Genomic DNA, 19,733 nt, shown 5'->3' with positions numbered 1-19,733 from the left:
ACTTGCAATTACATAGTGCCTTTCACATCCCAAAGCACTTCACAACCAATGAATTACTTTTGAAGTACAAACTCAGCAACCAATGACCAGTTAATCAGTTTTTGGTGGTGTTGGTTGAAGGATAAATATTGAGCAGGACCTCAGGAAAACTTCTGTGCTCTTTGAATGGTGCCATGGGATCATTGTACATTCACCTCAATAGGCAGACAGGGCCTCCCACAATGTTCTAACCAAGTTTGGTGCAAGTTTCAGTTATAATAACAGAAGTAGGCCATTCAGCCCCTCAAGCCTATTTTGCCATTCAATTTGATCATGGCTAATCTGTACCTCACCATTTATCCCTTTGTTCCATTCCCCTTGATACCCTTACCTAACAAAAATTTATTGATCTCCGTCTTGAAAATTTCAATTGACCCAGTGTCCGCAGCCTTTTGGGGGAGTGTGTTTCGGATTTCCAATACCCTTTGTGTGGGAAAAAATGCTCCTGATCTCACTCCTAACTGGCCACTTACTCCCACTTCAGCTACATCATCTGCTTCCATCACAACTTCAGCCCATCTGCCACTGAAGCCCCTCCTCCATACAGTTATATCTTCCAGACTCAATTGCTCTAATGCTCTCCTGTTTGGGTTTCTATCTTCCAGCCTCCATACATTTCAACTCATTCAAAACTCTGCTGCCCATATCCTGTACCTATGTTGTCTCCCAGTCCCCTAATGCCTCAAGTTTAAAATTTTCATTGTTTAAATCTCTCCCCTGCTTTGTACCTCCCTATCTCTAACCTACAGTGCGACAATCCCTGCTGCCAACTCTAACTCAGGTCTTTTAGGGCAAAGGTGAGGAGGAATGCCCATCATTAGCAGCTGTGCCTTCAACCACCTGGGCCCTTGCTCTGGAACTTCCTCCCTAAATCCCTCCACCTCCCTCTCATGTAAGACCCTCTTTAAAACACCCCACTTTGACCAAGCATTTGGTCACCTGTCCAGATATCTCCTAATTTGGCTTAGTGTCCATTTTTTCCCCTTGTCATATTTTCCAGATTGACTAGGATTCAAGCATATGATTCCTGCATTTTCTGAAAGTCCTACCAAGGGGTGGGGTGGAAGTCACCTGGTCACTGACACAGTGACAAACATGGGTGATTTCTGCCTATTGACCACGAATAGGTGGAATCTAGTCCATAATAAAGGGAGTGCTCCATTGTGGGAAGTGCTGTCTTTTATCCCTCAACTAACACAACCAAAAACAGATTGATTGTTCATTCATCTCCTTGCTGTTTGTGGAACTTCACTGTACACAAATTGGCTGCCATGTTTACGTACAAAACAGCAGCCAATGAAGTGCTGGTTTGGAGGCAAACATAGCACCCAGTAACAGCAATGAGATAAATGACCAGGTAGTCTGTTTTGGTGGTGGTGGTTGAAGGAAAAATGTTGGTCAGGACACTGGGAGAATTTCCCACTTCTTTGAATAGTGCCACGGTATCTTTTACATCCACCAGAGCAATGGTCAGAGCCTTGGTTTAACATGTCGTCGGAAAGACATCTGACGCGTCAGCCTGGAGGTGCTCAAATTTTGAAATGGGGCTTGAACCCACAACCTTTTGAATCAGGCAAGTACTACCAACTAACGCCACCTATTCACAGTTGGGCAATAGTAGGCATACAACAGCAGAACCTCTGTGCAGAGGTGTGTGATCTTCACAGTTAACTGTAATTTGGCGTAAGAAGCGGCGAGGGCCAATTAGACTCGGTGCAGCAAGATCCACAGTGGAATTTTTAAATTAAAAAAAATTGATTCAAACCTCTGGGAATTCATTTTGAAGTAACAAATGAGGTGTCAGGATAAGCATCACAAAGGCAGTATATAATATATATAAAATTTGACAGCTAATCCACTAGGTCTTCATTAGAGAAGAGGATGCTGCCAACGTAGTAGCGATATTGGATAGGATAAAAATAGGTAGAGGAGGTACTTAAAAGATTGGCAGTACTCAAAAGTAGAAAAGTCACCCGGTCCAGATGGGATGCATCCTAGGTTAGAGGAAAGTACGGGTAGAAATTGCATTGGCTCTGGCCACAATCTTCCAATCCGCCTTAGATATGGGGGTGGTGCTAGAGGATTGCAAATGATTCACCCCTGTTCAAAAAAAGGGAGGGATAAACCCTGCAATTATAGGCCAGTCAGCCTAATGTCGGTGGTGGGGAAATTTTGAGTGACAATAACCCAGGACAAAATAAATTGGCACTTGAAAAAGTATGGACCAATAAATGAAAAGCAGCACTGATTTGTTAAAGGAAAATAGTGTTTGATTAACTTCATTGAGTTCTTTGATGAAATAATGGAGAGGGTAGTGCAGTTGATAAAGTACCACATAATAGACTTGTTAGCAAAATTAAAGCCCATGGGATTAAAGGGTCAGTGGCAGCATAGATACAAAATTGGCTAAGGGACAGAAAGCAGTAGTGGTGAATGGTTGTTTTTCAAGCTGGATATGGGCCAAAGGCAGGTATATGGAATTAGATCACAGATCAGCCATGATCTTATCAAATGGCGGAGCAGGCTCGAGGGACTGAATGGCCTACTCCTGTTCCTATGGAGGGAAGTACACAGTGGTGTTCCCCTGGGGTCAGTATTAGGACCACTGCTCTTTTTGATATATATCAATGACCTGGACTTGAGTATTGAGGGCATAATTTCAAAGTTTGTAGATGAGACAAAACTCAAATGTAGTAAACAGTGAGGAGGATAGTAACAGATTTCAGGAGGACATAGACTGGTGAAATAGGCAGACATATGGCAGGTGAAATTTAATGCAGAGCAGTGTGTAGTGATACATTTTGGTAGGAAGAATGAGAGGCAATATAAACAATGGTACAATTTTGAAGGAAGTACAGGAACAGATACCTAGAGGTGTATACATAAATCTTTGAAGGTGGCAGGGTAAGTTGAGAAGGTTGTTAAAGCAGATGGGATCCTTGGCTTTATAAACAGAGGTATAGAGTACAAAAGCAAGGAAGTTATGCTAAACCTTTTATAAAACACTGGTTAGGCCTCAGCTGGAGTATTGTGTGCAGTTCTAGGCACCACACTTTAGAAAGGATATCAAAGCTTTAGAGAGGGTGCAGAAGAGATTTATTAGAATGGTACCAGGGATGATGGAGTTCAGTTATGTGGAGAGATTGGATAAGTTGGGGCTGTTCTCCTTAAAGCAGAGATGGTTGAGAGGAGATTTGATAGGTGTTGAGAATCATTAACTGTTTTGACAGAAGACGGTGATTTTTTTAAAAAACAGTTTTTATGATCTGGAATGTACTGCCTGATAGGGTGGTGGAAGCAGATTCAATAATAACTTTTAAAAGGGAACTGGGTAAATACCTGAAGAGAAAAAATTTACAGGGCTATGGGGAACAAGTGAGGTAGTGGACTAATTGGATAGCACTTTCAAAGAACTGGCATGATGGGCTGAATGGCCTCCATCTGTGGTATAACATACTATGGTAGTTTGTAAATAATTACACAACTGACAGTGACAGAATGCAAACACTTGAGATATCAATGCAATAAATTCAAGTAACTTGGTCTGGAAGCTATGAAATTCCCTAGTAACAAGAATACAAACATTGCCCAAATTGCATGATGCAATCTTATTTCTGTTCAAATCATATGATTTGATCATAGGGCCAATTAAAAAGTTGCAACTGAAATAAAACCAGAAACTGCTGGAAATACACAGCAGGTCTGTAGTGAGAAGTCAGGTTTTTACAGGTGTGGACCCATCCTAAGTTCTAGTGAAGGGTTGACACCTGCAAATGTGAACTATTGCATATTGGGTGAAAAAATGAGCAACATAAATGTACAATGAAGGGAACAGGATTAGTGCATGGAGACTCAGAGGCCTGAGTGAAAAGAAAGAACCTGCATTTATATAGCACCTTTCACAAACTTGGATGGACAGTCCAAAGGGCTTTACAGCCAAATAAGTACTTTTGAAGTGTAGCCACTGTTGTAATGTAGGGAAACACAGCAGCCAATTTGTGCACACTGAGGTCCCACGAACAGCAATGAGATAAATTACCAGATAATTTGTTTTAGTGATGTTGATTGAGGGATAAATATTGGCCAGAACTCTCCTGTTCGAATGGTGCCATGGAATCTATAACACCCACCTGAGGGCCTCAGTTTAACATCTCATCCGAAAGATGGCAGCACTTCCTCTATACTGCACTGAAGTATCTGCCTGAATGATATGCTCAAGTCTCAGGAGTAGGGCTTGAACCCACAACCTTCCGACTCCAGTGTACTGAGCACTAGACTCGTCATTTGTAATGTGGAGAATTAAAAAGCAAACAGAATGCTGCGATACTGCTATCTAGAGATTAGACTGAAGTTTTATAATGTACTGGCCAACCTCACTTGGGAATGCTGTGAGCGGTTTTGGTCACACTTCAAACTACAGATGTATAAACATCAGAGAAGGTACAGAGAAGGGCAGCAAGAAAAATTGTCAGTGTAAAAGTGGTAAAGGCGGTAAGTGAGGGAAGATTAGAGGGTGATTAGGGGCAATATAAATGGCACAATAAGGGGAACCCAAACTATTATTCAAGGCAAGTCAGGCCAGGAGGGCAGAAATGTCAATTAAGAGAAGTTTAGAACATATTTTAAAAAACAATTGGTGCTTAGTGTAATAAATATTTGGTAAAAATCCACCAGTCAAGGTCAGAAGATCGGTTGAGATGAAATCATCTAGCCTTGAATCACACTTCCATGTTTCTTAACTGAATCCCGTATCTTGGACTGAATCACTCTCCCTCGGACCCTCACCCAACTGGAGTCAAAAACACGCGGGACACCCAAAAAGCAGCTGGGCTCTAGTCCAGACGAGTCGGAGTATTAGGGAGGACCTACTTCGATGGGACAAGTGGCATTTTTTCATCCTTGTTGGCTTTTTCTTGTGATAAACCACAAGCTTCCCTCTAGTTATCGATTTCATGCCAGCTCCCCCATAAATCACTGCCTTTTTAAATACTTGAGTGTGTTGTATTTTTACTGTATCCTTTATGAGTGTGATATGTAATCAGCATTCTTTGCTTTTTCAGTAAACTCTATCCAAGTGTGGGTCAAAGGCAATTAAAAAAATAATTCTCTGGATATGGGCGTCACTGGCAAGATGGGCTTTTATTGCCCATCTCTAGTTGCATTGAGAAGGTGGTGGTGGGCCTTATTGAACCACTGGTAGCGATTTGATACAACTAAGTGGCTTGCTAGGCCACTTCAGAGGTCATTAAGAGTCAACCACGTTGGTGTGGGACAGGAGTCATATATATCCCAGACCGGGATAGGACGAAAGGTTTCCTTCCCCACAGGACATAAGTGAACCAGTTGGATTTTTATGACAATCTTTCACTGTCACTTTTAGTGATACCAATTTTTATTTTAATTTTTTAAACTACCATTTGAACTCATATTCTCTGGATTATTAGTCTAGTAACATAACTACTATACTACAGCACCTCTATGTGCGTATAACCACAACAGCTTAATATACCCACACAGTAAATGATACCAGAGTGTTTCAGATTTCCCTTTTTAATGTTAACAAACTAACATGTTTACAGTACAGATGGCTGCTCAGTAAGAAAAATCTTAGGGAGTCTTAGTACAATCAAATTCTTTTGAAAAATAGATTTTCTGACCACACAGACATAGAATAAACACAAATGACTTTCCTACCTTCTGACAAGCACAAATGAACCCTTTCACTGGTCAAAACTGCTCAAATATTCAAGAATAGCGTGAGGTTCCGATTCTTGTGAACCCGTCTCCAAATAGATAAAATTCAATTTGCTTTGAATTCATTTTGTTGACAAGGTTCAGACACTGTAAAATTCAAGATTGGAGTGCAAACAAAACTGGGAGTGATCATCAGGAGTCCCGTTTGTCCGATCTAAAAGCTCGGGTTAGGTCAATGAAATTTGGATCACACTGGAAGAGCGTTCATACATTCACAGGGCTGCAACCTAGGTGGTTACATTTGAGTTGGCCAATGCAAGAGGCAGTATCAGCAATCCATAAACAGATGGACTGCCATGTCCCTCCTCTAATTTGGTCAATACTTCCTCTCCGGTTTGCATTGAGAAAAATATCAATATTCAAAGTTCTATAATAACACTGAGGGTATTAATATTCTGAAGAGGAACAGAGCAACACACATTTACCAAAAACTACACATATGAGTAGCAATGTGAATGAATAAAGGTACTGTAAGGTATATATTGCCACAATATATATATAAAGTTGCATAACAGAGTACATTGGGTCAAAGGTCATAAGCAGCTACATCATACCGCCATAACCTTGCAACCTATACCGTGCATGTCCAGATGAATAAGTTAGTTACTTCATATATATTATATGGAATATATAATTAATATCCGTGATAGGTAATAAAAAGGACTGGGGATCCAATCTCTGGGTTAAAATGTCTACAAACCATCCCTGTTCCACTTTTACAGCTTATCATAACATTGAAACCCTTCAATTGAATTGCAACTTTTTAAACTCGCTTCCAGGTATATCTTCTTCTATTGTCCTAACAGTAATTCCAAAATAAATTCATACATTTAATTTCTTCTTACTTAACTGAGAGAGAATCACGTATCTGTGCGCATGTAGTGCATATTTGTTTCCAGTTACAGTTTGAGTTCACTTGGCATCGGCTCCCCTTTGAGTCCAGCCAGGAGGTTGTTGGCTGTCAGTACAGACATGGTGTTTCTGGTTGCATAGGTGGCACTTCCAATGTGAGGCAGTATAACTGAAACCAAAACACATCACGACGTTAGATTTCAAGGCTCACACCAAGAAACGTTTAGGTTCTCCTGAACTTGATGTCTGCTTTGGAAATTTAGAAGTGATCCAAGTACAGACCACTTCAGAGTGTCTGCAGCCCTGAGCAGCCTCTAACGAACATGGGCAAGAATGTCACATTCAGCATAAAACCTAGCAGAGGGTGACGGTGGTGAAGCATTTAAGTTGAGGTTACCACTGTATAGTTTGTCTCCTTTCATCTTCAACCCCAGACTTTAAGGTCTGGCACATTAAGGTGAATCGGTTGTTTTATAGGTAATTGTAAAGAAAGAACGAACTTGCATTTATATAGTGCCTTTCACGACCTAAGGTCGTCCCAAAGTGCTTTACAGCCAATGAAGTATTTTTGAAGTGTAGTCACTGTTGTAACGTAGGAAATGCAGCAACCAAATTGCAAACAGAACAGCAGTGAGATAAATGACCAGATAATCTGTTTTAGTGATGTGGGTTGAAGGATAAATATTGGCCAGGAAACTGGCAGAACTCCCCTGCTCTTCTTTGAATAGGGCTGTGGGATCTTTTATGTCCATTTGCGAGGACAGACGGGGCCTTGGTTTAACGTCTCATCTGAAAGACGGCACCTCCGACAGTGTAGTATTCCCTCAGTGCTGCACTGGAGTGTCAGCCTAGATCATGTGCTCAAGTCTCTGGAGTGAGACTTGAACCCACTAACTCAGAGGTGAGAGTGCTACCACTAAGACACAGCTGACACTTGTAGTAATTAAAAAGAGAGGATTTTTAACAATCGTGACCTCAGGGCCACCAGGCCTGGCAGGATCAAGAATATACAGAGCTTTTTCTTTATAAATAGAAGGGTAGAGGTCTTTATAAATAGGCCCTCCACATGCCTGTCAAACTGCCTTTTTTCCAAGACACCCTTCCCCCCAACCGGGCCACTGGATCCTACTCTGCTTTGCCATTTTTTCCTGCTTCCGTTCTATTTATCACTCCCCCTTTAACTATTCTCACACTCCGGGGCTGATTTTAACTTAGAATCATAGAAAAAATAGGAGCAAGAGTAGGCCATTGGGCCCTTTGGGCCTGCTCTGCCATTCAAAATGATCATGGCTGATCGTCTAACTCAGTACCCTGTTCCCGCTTTTTCCCCATATCCCTTGATCCCTTTAGCATTAAGAAATATATCTATCTCCTTCTTGAATATATTTAATGACTTGGCCTCCACAGCCTTCTGTGGTAGAGAATTCCACAGGTTCACCACCCTCTGAGTGAAGAAATTTCTCATCATTTCGGTTCTAAATGGCATACCCCGTATCCTGAGACTGTGACCCCTGGTTCTGGACTCCCCAGCCATCGGGAACATCCTCCCTGCATCTTGTCTGTCCAGTCCTGTTAGAATTTTATATGTTTCGATGAGATCACCTCTCATTCTTCTAAACTCTAGTGAACATAGGCCTAGTCAACCCAATCTCTCCTCATACGTCAGTCTGGTAAACCTTCGTTGCACTCCCTCCATGGCAAGAACATCCTTCCTCAGATAAGGTTTTGCATTCTGTACACAATGAATAACTGAATCAAGACATGTTTACACTGCAATATTGAAAAAAAAGGACCACATTTATAAAGGGATTTATCCAATTAAATTGCCCCTGCAAAGTTTTTTTAAATTAGTTGACTGCTAAGGCAAAGTATTTGGGGAGCTTCCTGTCCTTGCACCTTCCATTAAACCGATTAGTAATGACTTACCGCAATTTTTCAGAGAGAGCAGAGGGTGGTCGGTGGGTAGCGGCTCAGGAACGGTGACGTCCAATCCTGCTGCGGCGATCTGACCAGTAGTCAGAGCCTGATGAAGATCATCCTGGTTCACCACAGCTCCTCTGGAGGACACAAAATCACCAGAAACAGAGGACATGTTTTAAGGAAACCTTTTATCTTGGCCACAGGGGAATCCTCATTACTTTTGTGTAAGTTCAGTAGCAGCTACCCAATGTCTAACAATGACGACTCAAGTGATTCAACAGTGCACTTCAGACACAAATGGACAGTTACGCACATCATTTGACTTTGATCACTCAATTTTTCTCTCCTCCTGCCAAGATGCTGGCATACCGTTCCACGGGCAACAACGGCCCACCAGTACCTTTTCAGCCAACAGGCTTTTCGACCGTGGAGGGGAATCAGAGCAGAACTTGATCCTGTCCTCATCTAAATTCCACTCCTGTGCGTTTCTGGCAGCAGTTACTGGCCATGAGCAAAAACCCTGGCCTCCCCAGCCCCAACACAGCATGCTAAGACCAATAACAGCATCCTCACTCTCACCCAGGCCGAGATCAGCTAATTCAGAAAATTAAGAGGAATATGATAGTGTAGTGGTTATGGTTCTGGAACAGCAACCCAGAGGTCGTGAGTTCAAATCCCACCATGGCAAGTTGTGAAATTGAATTCAAATAAATCTGGTAATCTGTGGACTAGCACCAGTGAAAGCTGCTGGATTGTTGGTTAACTGATGTCCTTCATGGAAGGGAATCAGTCTGGTGTACGTGATTCCAGTCCCATGCTATGTGGTTGATTGTTAGTGCCCTAGGGGCAACTAGGGATGGGTAATAAATACTGCTTTGTGAGCATCACCCACAACCCAGGAAATTAAATTAAACACATTGTCCTTTTGGCCCAATACTTCACCGGGCAGTGAATTTACTGACTGAACTCAGCTCAGCCTTTTAATGGGAGAAACACATTTTAAAGAATTTTTATTCCTTCTGCACAAAGAGCAAATCACAGACCAATAGCCCAGACATTTAAAGAGTCACAGTCTTTCTTGACGAGGAATTGGCAAACTACTGCCATATCTTGAGACTGAATGACAAAATCTATACTGAAATGAGTCACTGCACGGCAGGAGCACAGAGTGTCTGGCACACTACATCATTGCCAATCCCTTTACCCCAGTGCTGGGGCAGCTCCTTTATGGAAATTAAGCTGTTACAAATAGGAACATAGGAATTGCTTGACGAGAAAAGACCAAGCTCCATCTAGTTCGCCTCCTACCATCCTGGTAGTTGCATGATACAATAAGGAAGTTGTTAACTAATCGTAACAATCAATCTCTATCAATTAGTCTACAACAGACCCAGACATGAGGCAAGGAAAACTCCAGTGGTGGAGTGCTTTGGGAACCATAGATCCAAAGTCACCTGTTCCTCCCAAGTATGCTACACTTACCGCATCATATCTCAAATTACTCATATACTTATCTCAAAATGTTATTTTCTGAAAGAAATCTATCTAAATCAACACTAACTGCATCCACCAGCTGCCTAGAGAGTCTGTTCCATAGAGTGACCACTCACTCACTGAAATATTGTTTCCAAGGATTAGTTTTGAATAATTCACATGAAAGTAAAAAATTCAAGGTGCTGAAAAGTTGTCCTGCATTTAGCTTTTGTGATGGGAGGTGGAGTTAAGGTGATTAACCAGGACTGAGTCTTGATGGGTCACCTACCTGCTCGTATTGATAAATATCGCTGTCTTCTTCATTTTGGAAAACAGGTCCTTGTTACACATTCCCTGTGTTTGGGGACTGAAGGAACACGATATGACGACGAAGTCAGATTCTTCAGCTAGTTTATTCAGTGGCGCTGCGTGTGATGAGAACATACAGTCTGATTCAAGTTGCAATATCTAGTACCTCTTAATAGGAATATACAAAATTGGACATCGTTTTCAGGTCTCCTTTTGGCTGTGATTTCCTATCCTATCTTCTTGTTCAATTTATCAAACCAAGTAGCAGTAAGTATATTATGCAACACAGACAACTTATAGTACAGTTAAAAGAACAAATGAAATCCCAGGCTCCTGCTGCAGAGTCTGATGGTTATTTGCACAGGCCTGAAGTACCTAACTTTATCCAAAACAGGAAATGGAGCAGGGAAGGGACTGGAGGATGTACTCATTGACCAGACAGAAGCAGCACGAGGGAGCCATTAAGAAAGCAAATAGGCTTCTTGGCAAGTATTGCTCAGTTAATAAAGTACAAAACCAAGGGTATAGAGGGCCTTGGTACATCTGCACTTGGGTGTCACATTCAGCTTTGGTCCCCACGTTTGATGATAGATATTGAGGTCCAACAGGGTGCAAACACCAGTAAAAAGAATGATGCCTAAGCTTGGATTTTCTTGATACAAGGATATATTGAAAGTTAAGGTTATTCACTTTGAAGAAAATGGGGGGGGGCGGTAGAAATTTTGCAAAATATGAAACTTATGGATGCAACAGATTTAGATATTAGAAATGAATAGCAATTGTTGAACTACTTGCCTATAAACGTCAGGTTAAATGGTGGATTCGATAACTACAGTTACACTACAGTCCTAACAAGGGAACTGGCAAGTCCCTGTAGGAGGAGACCGTCGGACTGTGTGGGTTAGTAAACTCTGTCCAGTGACACCTCGTGGGTAAGTATGGTCACCTGGAACTCTTTGGGGGTGGGGGGGAAGAATCTCAAATTAGCCAGAAGATGTTTTTCTTTGCCTCACCAAGCATTGGAATCACCAAAAGGACTTTTGTTTCTGATAATTCATCAATCCAACACAGCTGGAAATAGAACAACAAAATCTAGCACGAGTCAGGTGCACCTACTGAAATGACAGCGAGACCCATGCGCAAAATCTCAGCTAAAAAACAAAAGGGAGATCCATGATAGGCATGAATCTGGAAGGAGACTAATTTACTGTCACAACACTGCTCCAAATGGTACTCAAACCTACAGCTGTGTTTGATATGCAGGTTTCTAAAAGGGCATAACCCTAATTAGAACTTCCTAAAAACCCTTCTTACCATATTCACCCTGTATCTTGGCAGCAGCTTCGGGCCTAGGTTGACGTCCAGCATATAAGAATCTCTTCACTCCAAAAGGCTTCAGACGCTTTGCAATTGCGAGGCCTAAAAAATAGCAGTGTGCTTGAAATGCTACAGAATAAACTTCTTGCATTTATATAGCAACTTTCACATCCTCAGCATGTCACAACCAATGAATTGCTTCTGAAGTGTAGTCATTATAATGTAGGCAAACACAGCAGCCAATTTGCGCACAGCAAGGACCCACAAACAGCAAATGAGATTAATGACCGGTTAATCTATTTCTGGTGGTGTTGGTTGAGGGATAAATGTTGGCCAGGACATCAGCAGAACTCCCTGCTCTTCTTCAAAAAGTACCATGGGATCTTTTATGTCCATCCAAGGGGGCAGAAGGGATCTCAGTTTAACGTCTCATCTGAAAGACGGCACCTCTGTACCAAGTCAGCCTACATTAGCCGCTCAAGTCCTGGAGCAGAGCTTGAACCCATGACCTTCTGAGTTATAATCGTACTGCTGACTCCCTGTATCAGTGTTTTAACAACAGGATGTGTTTAACTTGGCTGTACCCACATTAAGCAGAAAGCAAAACTCAGGTGAAAACCAGTCATTCCAGTCTGTTCCCAATCACTGTCAGTGTCCGGTCAACAAAAGGACAAGTGTGTCACACTAGAATATATATATACTGTTTCACATCACACTGAAAAATGATCCAAGGCGCAGCAACCATGTTTTGTTGAAAAGTAGAAAATCATTGTTCAGAATTATTACAGAGTGCCTTCCTTATACAATTTTCTCCTTATCGCAGTGATGGGCTTTACCTGAAAGATGGCGGAAAACCAGAAAACGCTGCAAACACTCAGGTCAGGTCACATCTGATGGAAGTTATGAAGAGCAGTTATACCTGAACCGCTAACTATTTTCCTTCCTGCGTCGATGGTGACTGACCTGCTGAGCGTTTCCAGCGTTTTCTGGTTTTTGTTTCAGATTTCCAGTATCTGTAATTTTCTGGGGGATTTTTTGGTGAAGAAAGTTGGCAGTCTCATCATTCCACAGTACAGTTTCTTTAAAATACCTTTTTAGGCAGTTGCTTCCCATCAGATGAATAGTGTCCCGCTTGCTGCCCAAAAAAAACAGGTCTGCAGGCTGAAGGCGAGTGGAAAGATAGTCAGTCTGGTATTTCTAAAATAGCAGCTCTGTGGGGGAGTAAGATTTGCTATCCTGTCTAACCTGAACTGGCTGATGACAATCATAAATTTATCAATTCTACCACCTGTGCAAATTAAGGAACATCACTTCTTTTAACTGTTTCGGTTATTTCTGCCTGAAATCTAGTTCCCGTCAAGTGTGAAGCAATCGTACTTTCATTCCATTTGTGGTGATACAAAAACGTAGCTAAATAACACAAACAGTAGGTAGCGTGAAATGCATTTGCTGAACAGCTGCAAAATGCCTTATGCTGAAAATCTAAATTTTAAAAATCTTTTATCTTCTATATATCCCACACACCATCATTGAGCTCAAGACAGTAGAACCCGTGTTCTCTGAATATTTTAAATTTTTTTCATGGGTGTACCTATTCTTCCCAGTCCCACAATTCCCACGGTGCTCCCAGCCAGTCCGTAGCCGCACATCCAAAGGGGCTTCCAGGAGGTCCATCCACCACTGCAACAGACCAAACAAATTAGTGACCTCCTCAAACTAATCGATTAGAAAAGTCACTGGTAAATTACAGTGCGACGTTCAAACAGCTGTGTTTCGGGCGCACTGCTACGTTGGAGAATCCTGTACACGTCACCTACTTTTTCACTTCTTCAGTTGCCTCCATCAGTCGGCGAGATGTTGTCAGAAGCAAGGCCACAGTGAGTTCAGCAGTGGCATCAGTCAGGACATCAGGGGTGTAGCCCACTCGGATTCCCCTTCAAACACAAGAAAACATTTTAAAAGTTGGTACTAAAATCGCGGTAAAATGCCTGCACTGGTCAGTGAGGCATAGGAACAGGAGTAGACCATTCAGCCCCTTGAGCCTGTTCCACCATTCAATTAGATCATGGCTGATCTGTATCTTGGGCCAGATATTAGGAGGGTTCGCAGCGGGGGATCGACGCGCCCAGTGAAATCAGAATGCTCCGCACGAAATCGCAGGCTAATTGGAGCCACTTACCTGTGCTTCCGGGTTTCGCGCTGGAAAGCTGCGCAGCGGGCGGACTGCGCAGCATAGGCTGTCAGCTGGAGGAGCCCTATTTAAAGGGGCAGTCCTCCACTGACTGATGCTGCAGGAAATAGGAACAATTACAGCATGGAGCAGCCCAGGGGGAAGGCTGCTCCCAGGTTTAATGATGCCTCACTCCAGCTCTTATTGGATGGGGTGAGGAGTAGGGGGAGGACAGAGATCTTCCCCCCGGCGGGCGGGAGGAAGCGGCTTGCCTCTACCGCCAAGGCCTGGCTCGAGGTGGCAGAGGAGGTCACCTGCACCACCAACATATCGCGCACCTGCATACAGTGCAGGAGGCGCTGCAATGACCTAAGTAGGTCAGCCAAAGTGAGTACACTTACTCATTCCCCTACACTCCGTCTGCCACATCACCACCCCCACCCCACATCTCCTTCTGCACTCCCAACACTACTCTATCACATCACTCCTCACACCCACTCAAACCTCATCCTCATCATACCTGCACTTACTCACCTCGCCAGTACTCATCCCGCCACTACCACTAAACCCAATCCTCCTACAATCTCATGGCTCTATCTCATACTCACCCTCTCATGCATCTCTTTCACAGTCAGTCTCACTCAACCTGCCACTACCTGTGCTGCAGCCACAGGGCATGCATCACATATGTGCAGTAGGAAGCGTAAGGCAAACGTGTCGTGAGCATGAAGGGGATGCACAAGGGTGTTTGAGGGTTTGTCACGGTTTTTACCTTTATTTAATCTCTGATCAACTCACATTACATATTATATTGTCACCACTACTGCCACGTCTTTGCGAATCTTGTCTGGTTTGTGCAATAATGCCCTTTCCTGAGGATCACAATGAAGACCCACAACTGATGCCACCCATTGTGTCACTGCAGAGTGGGTGTTGGCGTATTTGCAGGGTTCTTTTGTGCAGACGACTGAGAGACGTCGGCGATGTCCCCGGTAGCACCCTGGAAGGATGCGGAGGAGAGGTTGTTGAGGGCAGTGGTGACTTTGACAGCGACAGGTAAGAAGATGGTGCTCGGGCCAGCCGGGAGCAGCTCAGCATGAAGGAGGCTGCAGATGTCCACGACTACATGTCGAGTGACTCTGAGCCTCCGTGTGCACTGCTGTTCAGAGAGGTCCAGGAAGCTGAGCCTCGGTCTGTGGACCCTGTGGCGAGGGTAGTGCCCCCTGCGACGCATCTCTCTCTGTGGTTGCCCTCCCTCCTGCTGTGCAGGTGGATGTGTCACAGCAGTGTGTTGTGGAGCTCCACGTGTCAGAGGTAGACGGCGTGGCCGGCGAGGCTGTTCGTCCTCCGAGGAGGTCATGACTGCAGCTACGGCGGCCCCCATCCGGAAGATGTACACTGGAGGGGGTCCGCAAGGTAGGTAAATGTGTCTGGACACCGGGGTAAGTGTGCAAGTTGGTGAATTTTATTGTTATGAGGAGGGTGGTGGAAGCCAAACTTTGTCCAAAGTGACAGAGTGGCCTCCTGCAATGAGTGAGGGCCTCCCCCCCCCACCACCTGTCCAAAGGACCGTTGCAGCTGCCACAGGCTGATAGCTGCAACACGTCCATTTCAACTGGGAGTGTTTCCCCCAGTACGGGAAACAGTCCCAATTGTTTGGAAAATCCCATCCTCCAAAAATATCATGTTAATCAGGTCTCTAAACGACCTGAAATACCTAAATGATTTCCTTAAGTGGCACCCCGCCGGCTTTAATTGCCGGCGGTAGTCCCACATGCGGGGGCTGCACACGCATGTCAGCACGTCACTGGGGAACACGGAAGTGGGCGGGTTGGAGCCGGGTTCCAGACCCGCCCGGGAATCCCCAATTTTCGCAGCCCCCCGCCACGAACGCACCCGCTCGGGGGTGCGAAAATCGAGCCCCTTAACTCCATCTAACCGCCTTGATTCCATATCCCTTAATACCCTTACCCAACAAAATCTATCAATCTCAGTTTTGAAATTTTCAATTGATCTAGCCTCAACAGCTTTTTGGGAGAGAGAATTCCAGATTTCCATTACCCTTTGTGTGAAGAAGTGCTTCCTGACATCACCCCTGAATGTCTGAGCTCTAATTTTAAGGTTATGCCCCCTTGTTCTGGACTCCCCCCAACAGAGGAAATAGTTCCTCTCTATCTATCTTATCAAATCCTTTAATCATCTTAAACACCTCAATTAGATCACCCTGTACTCAAGGGAGTTTAAGCCTAGTCTATGCAACCTGTCCTCATAATTTAACCATTTTAGCCCTGATATCATTCTGGTGAATCTGCGCTGCACCCCCTCCAAGGCCAATATATCCTTCCGGAGGTGCGGTGCCCTGAACTGAATGCAGTACTCCAGATGGGGTCTAATCAGCACTCTGTAACATAATCTTTGTATTCCAGCTCCCTTGAGATAAAGGCTAACATTCCAGTGGCCTTTTTAATTAGTTTTTGTACCTGTCCATTAGCTTTTAGTGATTTCTGTACTTGGACCCCTTAATCTCTCTGCTCCTCCACAGTTCCTAGCTTCTCACCATTTAGAAAATACTCTGATCTATCTTTCTTAGGTCCAAAGTGGATGTCCTCACACTTCCCCACATTGAACGCCATCTGCCACAGTTTTGCCCACTCATTTAATCTATCAATGTCCCTTTGCAACTTTCTGCACTATTTACTGTGCCACCTAACTTGATGTCGTTAGCAAACTTGGATATATGGCTCTCTATTGTTTCATCCAAGTCATTGATAAATATAGTGAAAAGCTGAGGCCCCAGTACAGATCCCTGGGGAACACCATGAATCACATCCTGCCAATTTAAATACATACCCATTATCCCTTCTCTCTCTCTCTCCCCTAACCAATTCCCTATCCATGTCAATATGTTGCCTCCAATTCCATGTGCTCTCATTTTTGTTAACAGTCTCTTATGTGGAATCTTATCGAATGCCTTCTGGAAATCTATGTAAATAACATCCATAGACACTCCCTTAACTACCACGTTAGTAACTGCCTCAAAAAATTGAACAAGGTTCGTTAGACATGACTTACCCATTACAAACCCATACTGGCTCTCTCTGATCAGCTCATATTTGTCCAAGTGCTCAGTCACTCTGTCCCTAATAACAGATTCTAGTAATTTCCCCACAACAGACATTATACTAATAGGCCTGTAATTTCCTAGTTTATCTCTCCTGCCCTTCTTAAATAATGGAGTAACATTGGCAATTTTTCAAGGGGACAATTCCTGAATCAAGAGAGTTTTAGAAGATCTTGAATAAAGCATCTACAATTTCCTCACCTACTTCTTTTAATGCCCTGGGGTGGAAACCATCAGGTCCTTGAGATTTGTCAATCTTTAGTCTCATTATTTTTTCCATTGCCATTTTTTAAACTTATATTAAATCTAGTAAGACCCTCTACTTGATTTATTTTTAGTTTTCCTCGTATCTCTGGTACTTTATCCTCTTCCTTTACTGTGAAGACCGATACAACGTAGTTATTTAGCAAGTCTGCCATTTCCTTATTTTCAATTACAGTATCTCCTGCATCTGTCTTTAAGGGGCCCACATTACTCTTAGCTACCCCTTTCTCTTAATAAACTTGTAAAAACCTTTAGTGTTGTCCTTGGTATCCCACACAAGTTTTTTCTTGTATTCCCTTTTTGCAGCCCTTACTATTTTCTTTGTATCCCTTTGCTGATCTTTAGATCTCTCCCAGTCCACAGGATCTCTACTGTTCATAGCATTCGTACGAGTCCTTTCTTTTAGTTTTACACTATCTCTCACTTCTCTTGTTGACCAAGGTTGTTTAATTATACAAGTACAGCTCTTGTCCTTTATCCGTTAATAATTCTGCCCAGTCTACTGTGGTCAATTTCTGACTCATCCATCCAAAGTCCGCCTTATCTAAATTTAAAACCTTAGTTCATGACTCACCCTTCTCCCACTCAAACCTAATATCAGCGATGAGAGCACTCAAATTTAAAATGATTAGAAAAAGTTAAAGGGAAAGTTAGAATAAAAACTGTCTTTACACAGAGGGTGGTTAGAATGTGGAATTCTCAGTGAGAAGCAGAGTTCAGAAATATTTTTGAAGGGAAATTAGATATTTCTGAAAAAGAGGAATATTGAAATATATGGGGAGTGAGTGGGAGAATGGGATTACCTTATGTGGGATATTAAAGGGTATGGGGAGTGGGCAGGAGAGTGGGATTAGACTGGGTGGGGTATTAAAGGGTATGGAGAGTAAACAGGACAGTGGGAAAAGACTGGGTGAGATATTAACGTGTATGGGGACTGCGCCCATACATTCGCTCCCCATGAGTGGGATTACAGTAGGTAGCTCATGAAACATTAATTTAGAAATGTTTATGGTTACTATAATGGAAGCACAAAAGACAATCATTCAATTCTCCAGTTTATTCTTCTTTAAATTTAGTTTGAGAATTCCTTCCACCCAAAGTTCCACTTCCCTGTTTTCCCCGGTGAGTGGGATTACCCCAATTCCCAATACCTACACTCTCCATACCAACCGAAGCTGTACTTTTGCAGATAGGATTTTTCTGGTCTTTTTTCCCTGCTTTGCAAAACGGAGTGTTTCACAGGATCATAGATACATTTGGCCCATCATTCTAGAAAATCTTAGATAGGTGAGATGCATCTCTCTACAGAGTACTCATACTCACCCCACATGGCACCATGTGGCATTTCCATGCCCTATGCCAACAACCTTAATTGATTCTCTGAATGAAACTCCAGTTTCTGTTCTTAGACCATCCTACCTAGAGGCTTCAGAGAGATCTTTTTTCATTGAAACCTCTCCACCTGGTCCTTCACCTCTGGAATCTGGGCCCAAATGCAGCCCAAACTCTTAGGATTAAAGTTTCATTTGGCTACTGGCACAAGGGTCCCTTGTGAAAGGAGTTTAGACAGGCTCAATTGGATGCAGGTGCACAGCATTGAACTGCCTCAATTCAGAAGTAATTAGCAATCTCATTAGGAAGGTCAAAGGATGTTGGTGCAAGAAAATGGAGAATGTGACACGGATGTAGTAGAGGAGGGTGTTCATCCAAGGTTGGCTTTAAGGAATATGGTATTGGAGTAGAGGGGGCTTTACTCTGTATGTAAACCATGCTGTACCAGCCTCATGAATGTTTGATATAACAATGTAGTGGGGGGGCTTAAATCTGCATCTCCCCCGTGCTGTACCTGTCCTAGGAGTGTTTGAAGGGACAGCGTAGATGGAGCTTTACTCTGTATCTAACCCATGCGGTACCTGCTCTGGGAGCGTTTCATAGGCCAGTGTAGTGGGAGTTTTAGTCTCCTTAAAATTGGAGCGAGGTCATTCAGGGGTGATGTCAGAAAGCACTTCTTCACACAAAGGATGGTGGAAATCTGGAACACGCCCCAAAAAGCTGTTGAGGCTAGGTCAATTGAAAATGTTAAAACTGAGATTGATGGATTTTTGTTAGGCAAGGGTATTGAGGGTTACGGAACCAAGGCAGGTAGATCAGCCATGATCTAACTGAGCGGCGGAACAGGCTCGAGGAACTGAATGGCCTCCTCCTGTCCCTATGTCAGTATCTGACCCGTGCAGACACCATGTTCCATTCCCCAGCACTGACATCCCGCACCAGAGAAGATAAAATTCACAAAATACAGACATCTCTCCTCTTGTAAGTCTAAGCTGGATTGGGATCTAGTTGCCAGCGATGAATAGAGTACTTTCTAGTCGACTGTGCACTCAGTTTCCCAGTAATTCAATTCATCAGTTCTTACACATCAGTGTAAACTGGCATTTTCAGAACTTCTGGAGTCTCATTTTGAATCACTGACTTGGTGGCTCCTTAAAACACAAAATCAATGGGCAAAAAATA

At 43.2% G+C, this 19,733-nt stretch overlaps 1 protein-coding gene across 3 annotated transcripts in view; it reads right to left on the bottom strand.

Annotated features, from left to right (window-relative positions):
- Positions 1-5,573: 5,573 nt before the first annotated feature.
- The window catches only part of LOC137321127 (glyoxylate reductase/hydroxypyruvate reductase-like), a 29,884-nt gene continuing 15,724 nt past the window's right edge, over positions 5,574-19,733 (bottom strand). For all 3 annotated transcript variants that reach the window (XM_067983352.1, XM_067983353.1, XM_067983354.1), the window contains exons 4-9: positions 13,482-13,598; positions 13,256-13,344; positions 11,662-11,766; positions 10,328-10,463; positions 8,572-8,702; positions 5,574-6,814 (exon numbers count right to left, since the gene is read on the bottom strand). In XM_067983352.1, the coding sequence (XP_067839453.1) occupies positions 6,693-6,814; positions 8,572-8,702; positions 10,328-10,463; positions 11,662-11,766; positions 13,256-13,344; positions 13,482-13,598 (700 nt within the window). In that variant the 3' untranslated portion in view covers positions 5,574-6,692. The remainder of the gene's footprint in view (positions 6,815-8,571; positions 8,703-10,327; positions 10,464-11,661; positions 11,767-13,255; positions 13,345-13,481; positions 13,599-19,733) is intronic.

The sequence above is a fragment of the Heptranchias perlo genome, chromosome 4 (assembly GCF_035084215.1).
Source record: "Heptranchias perlo isolate sHepPer1 chromosome 4, sHepPer1.hap1, whole genome shotgun sequence".
In the NCBI taxonomy this organism is placed as follows: Eukaryota; Metazoa; Chordata; class Chondrichthyes; order Hexanchiformes; family Hexanchidae; genus Heptranchias; species Heptranchias perlo.
Note: the sequence above shows the minus strand (reverse complement) of the source record. Positions and strands in the feature narration are given on the sequence as shown.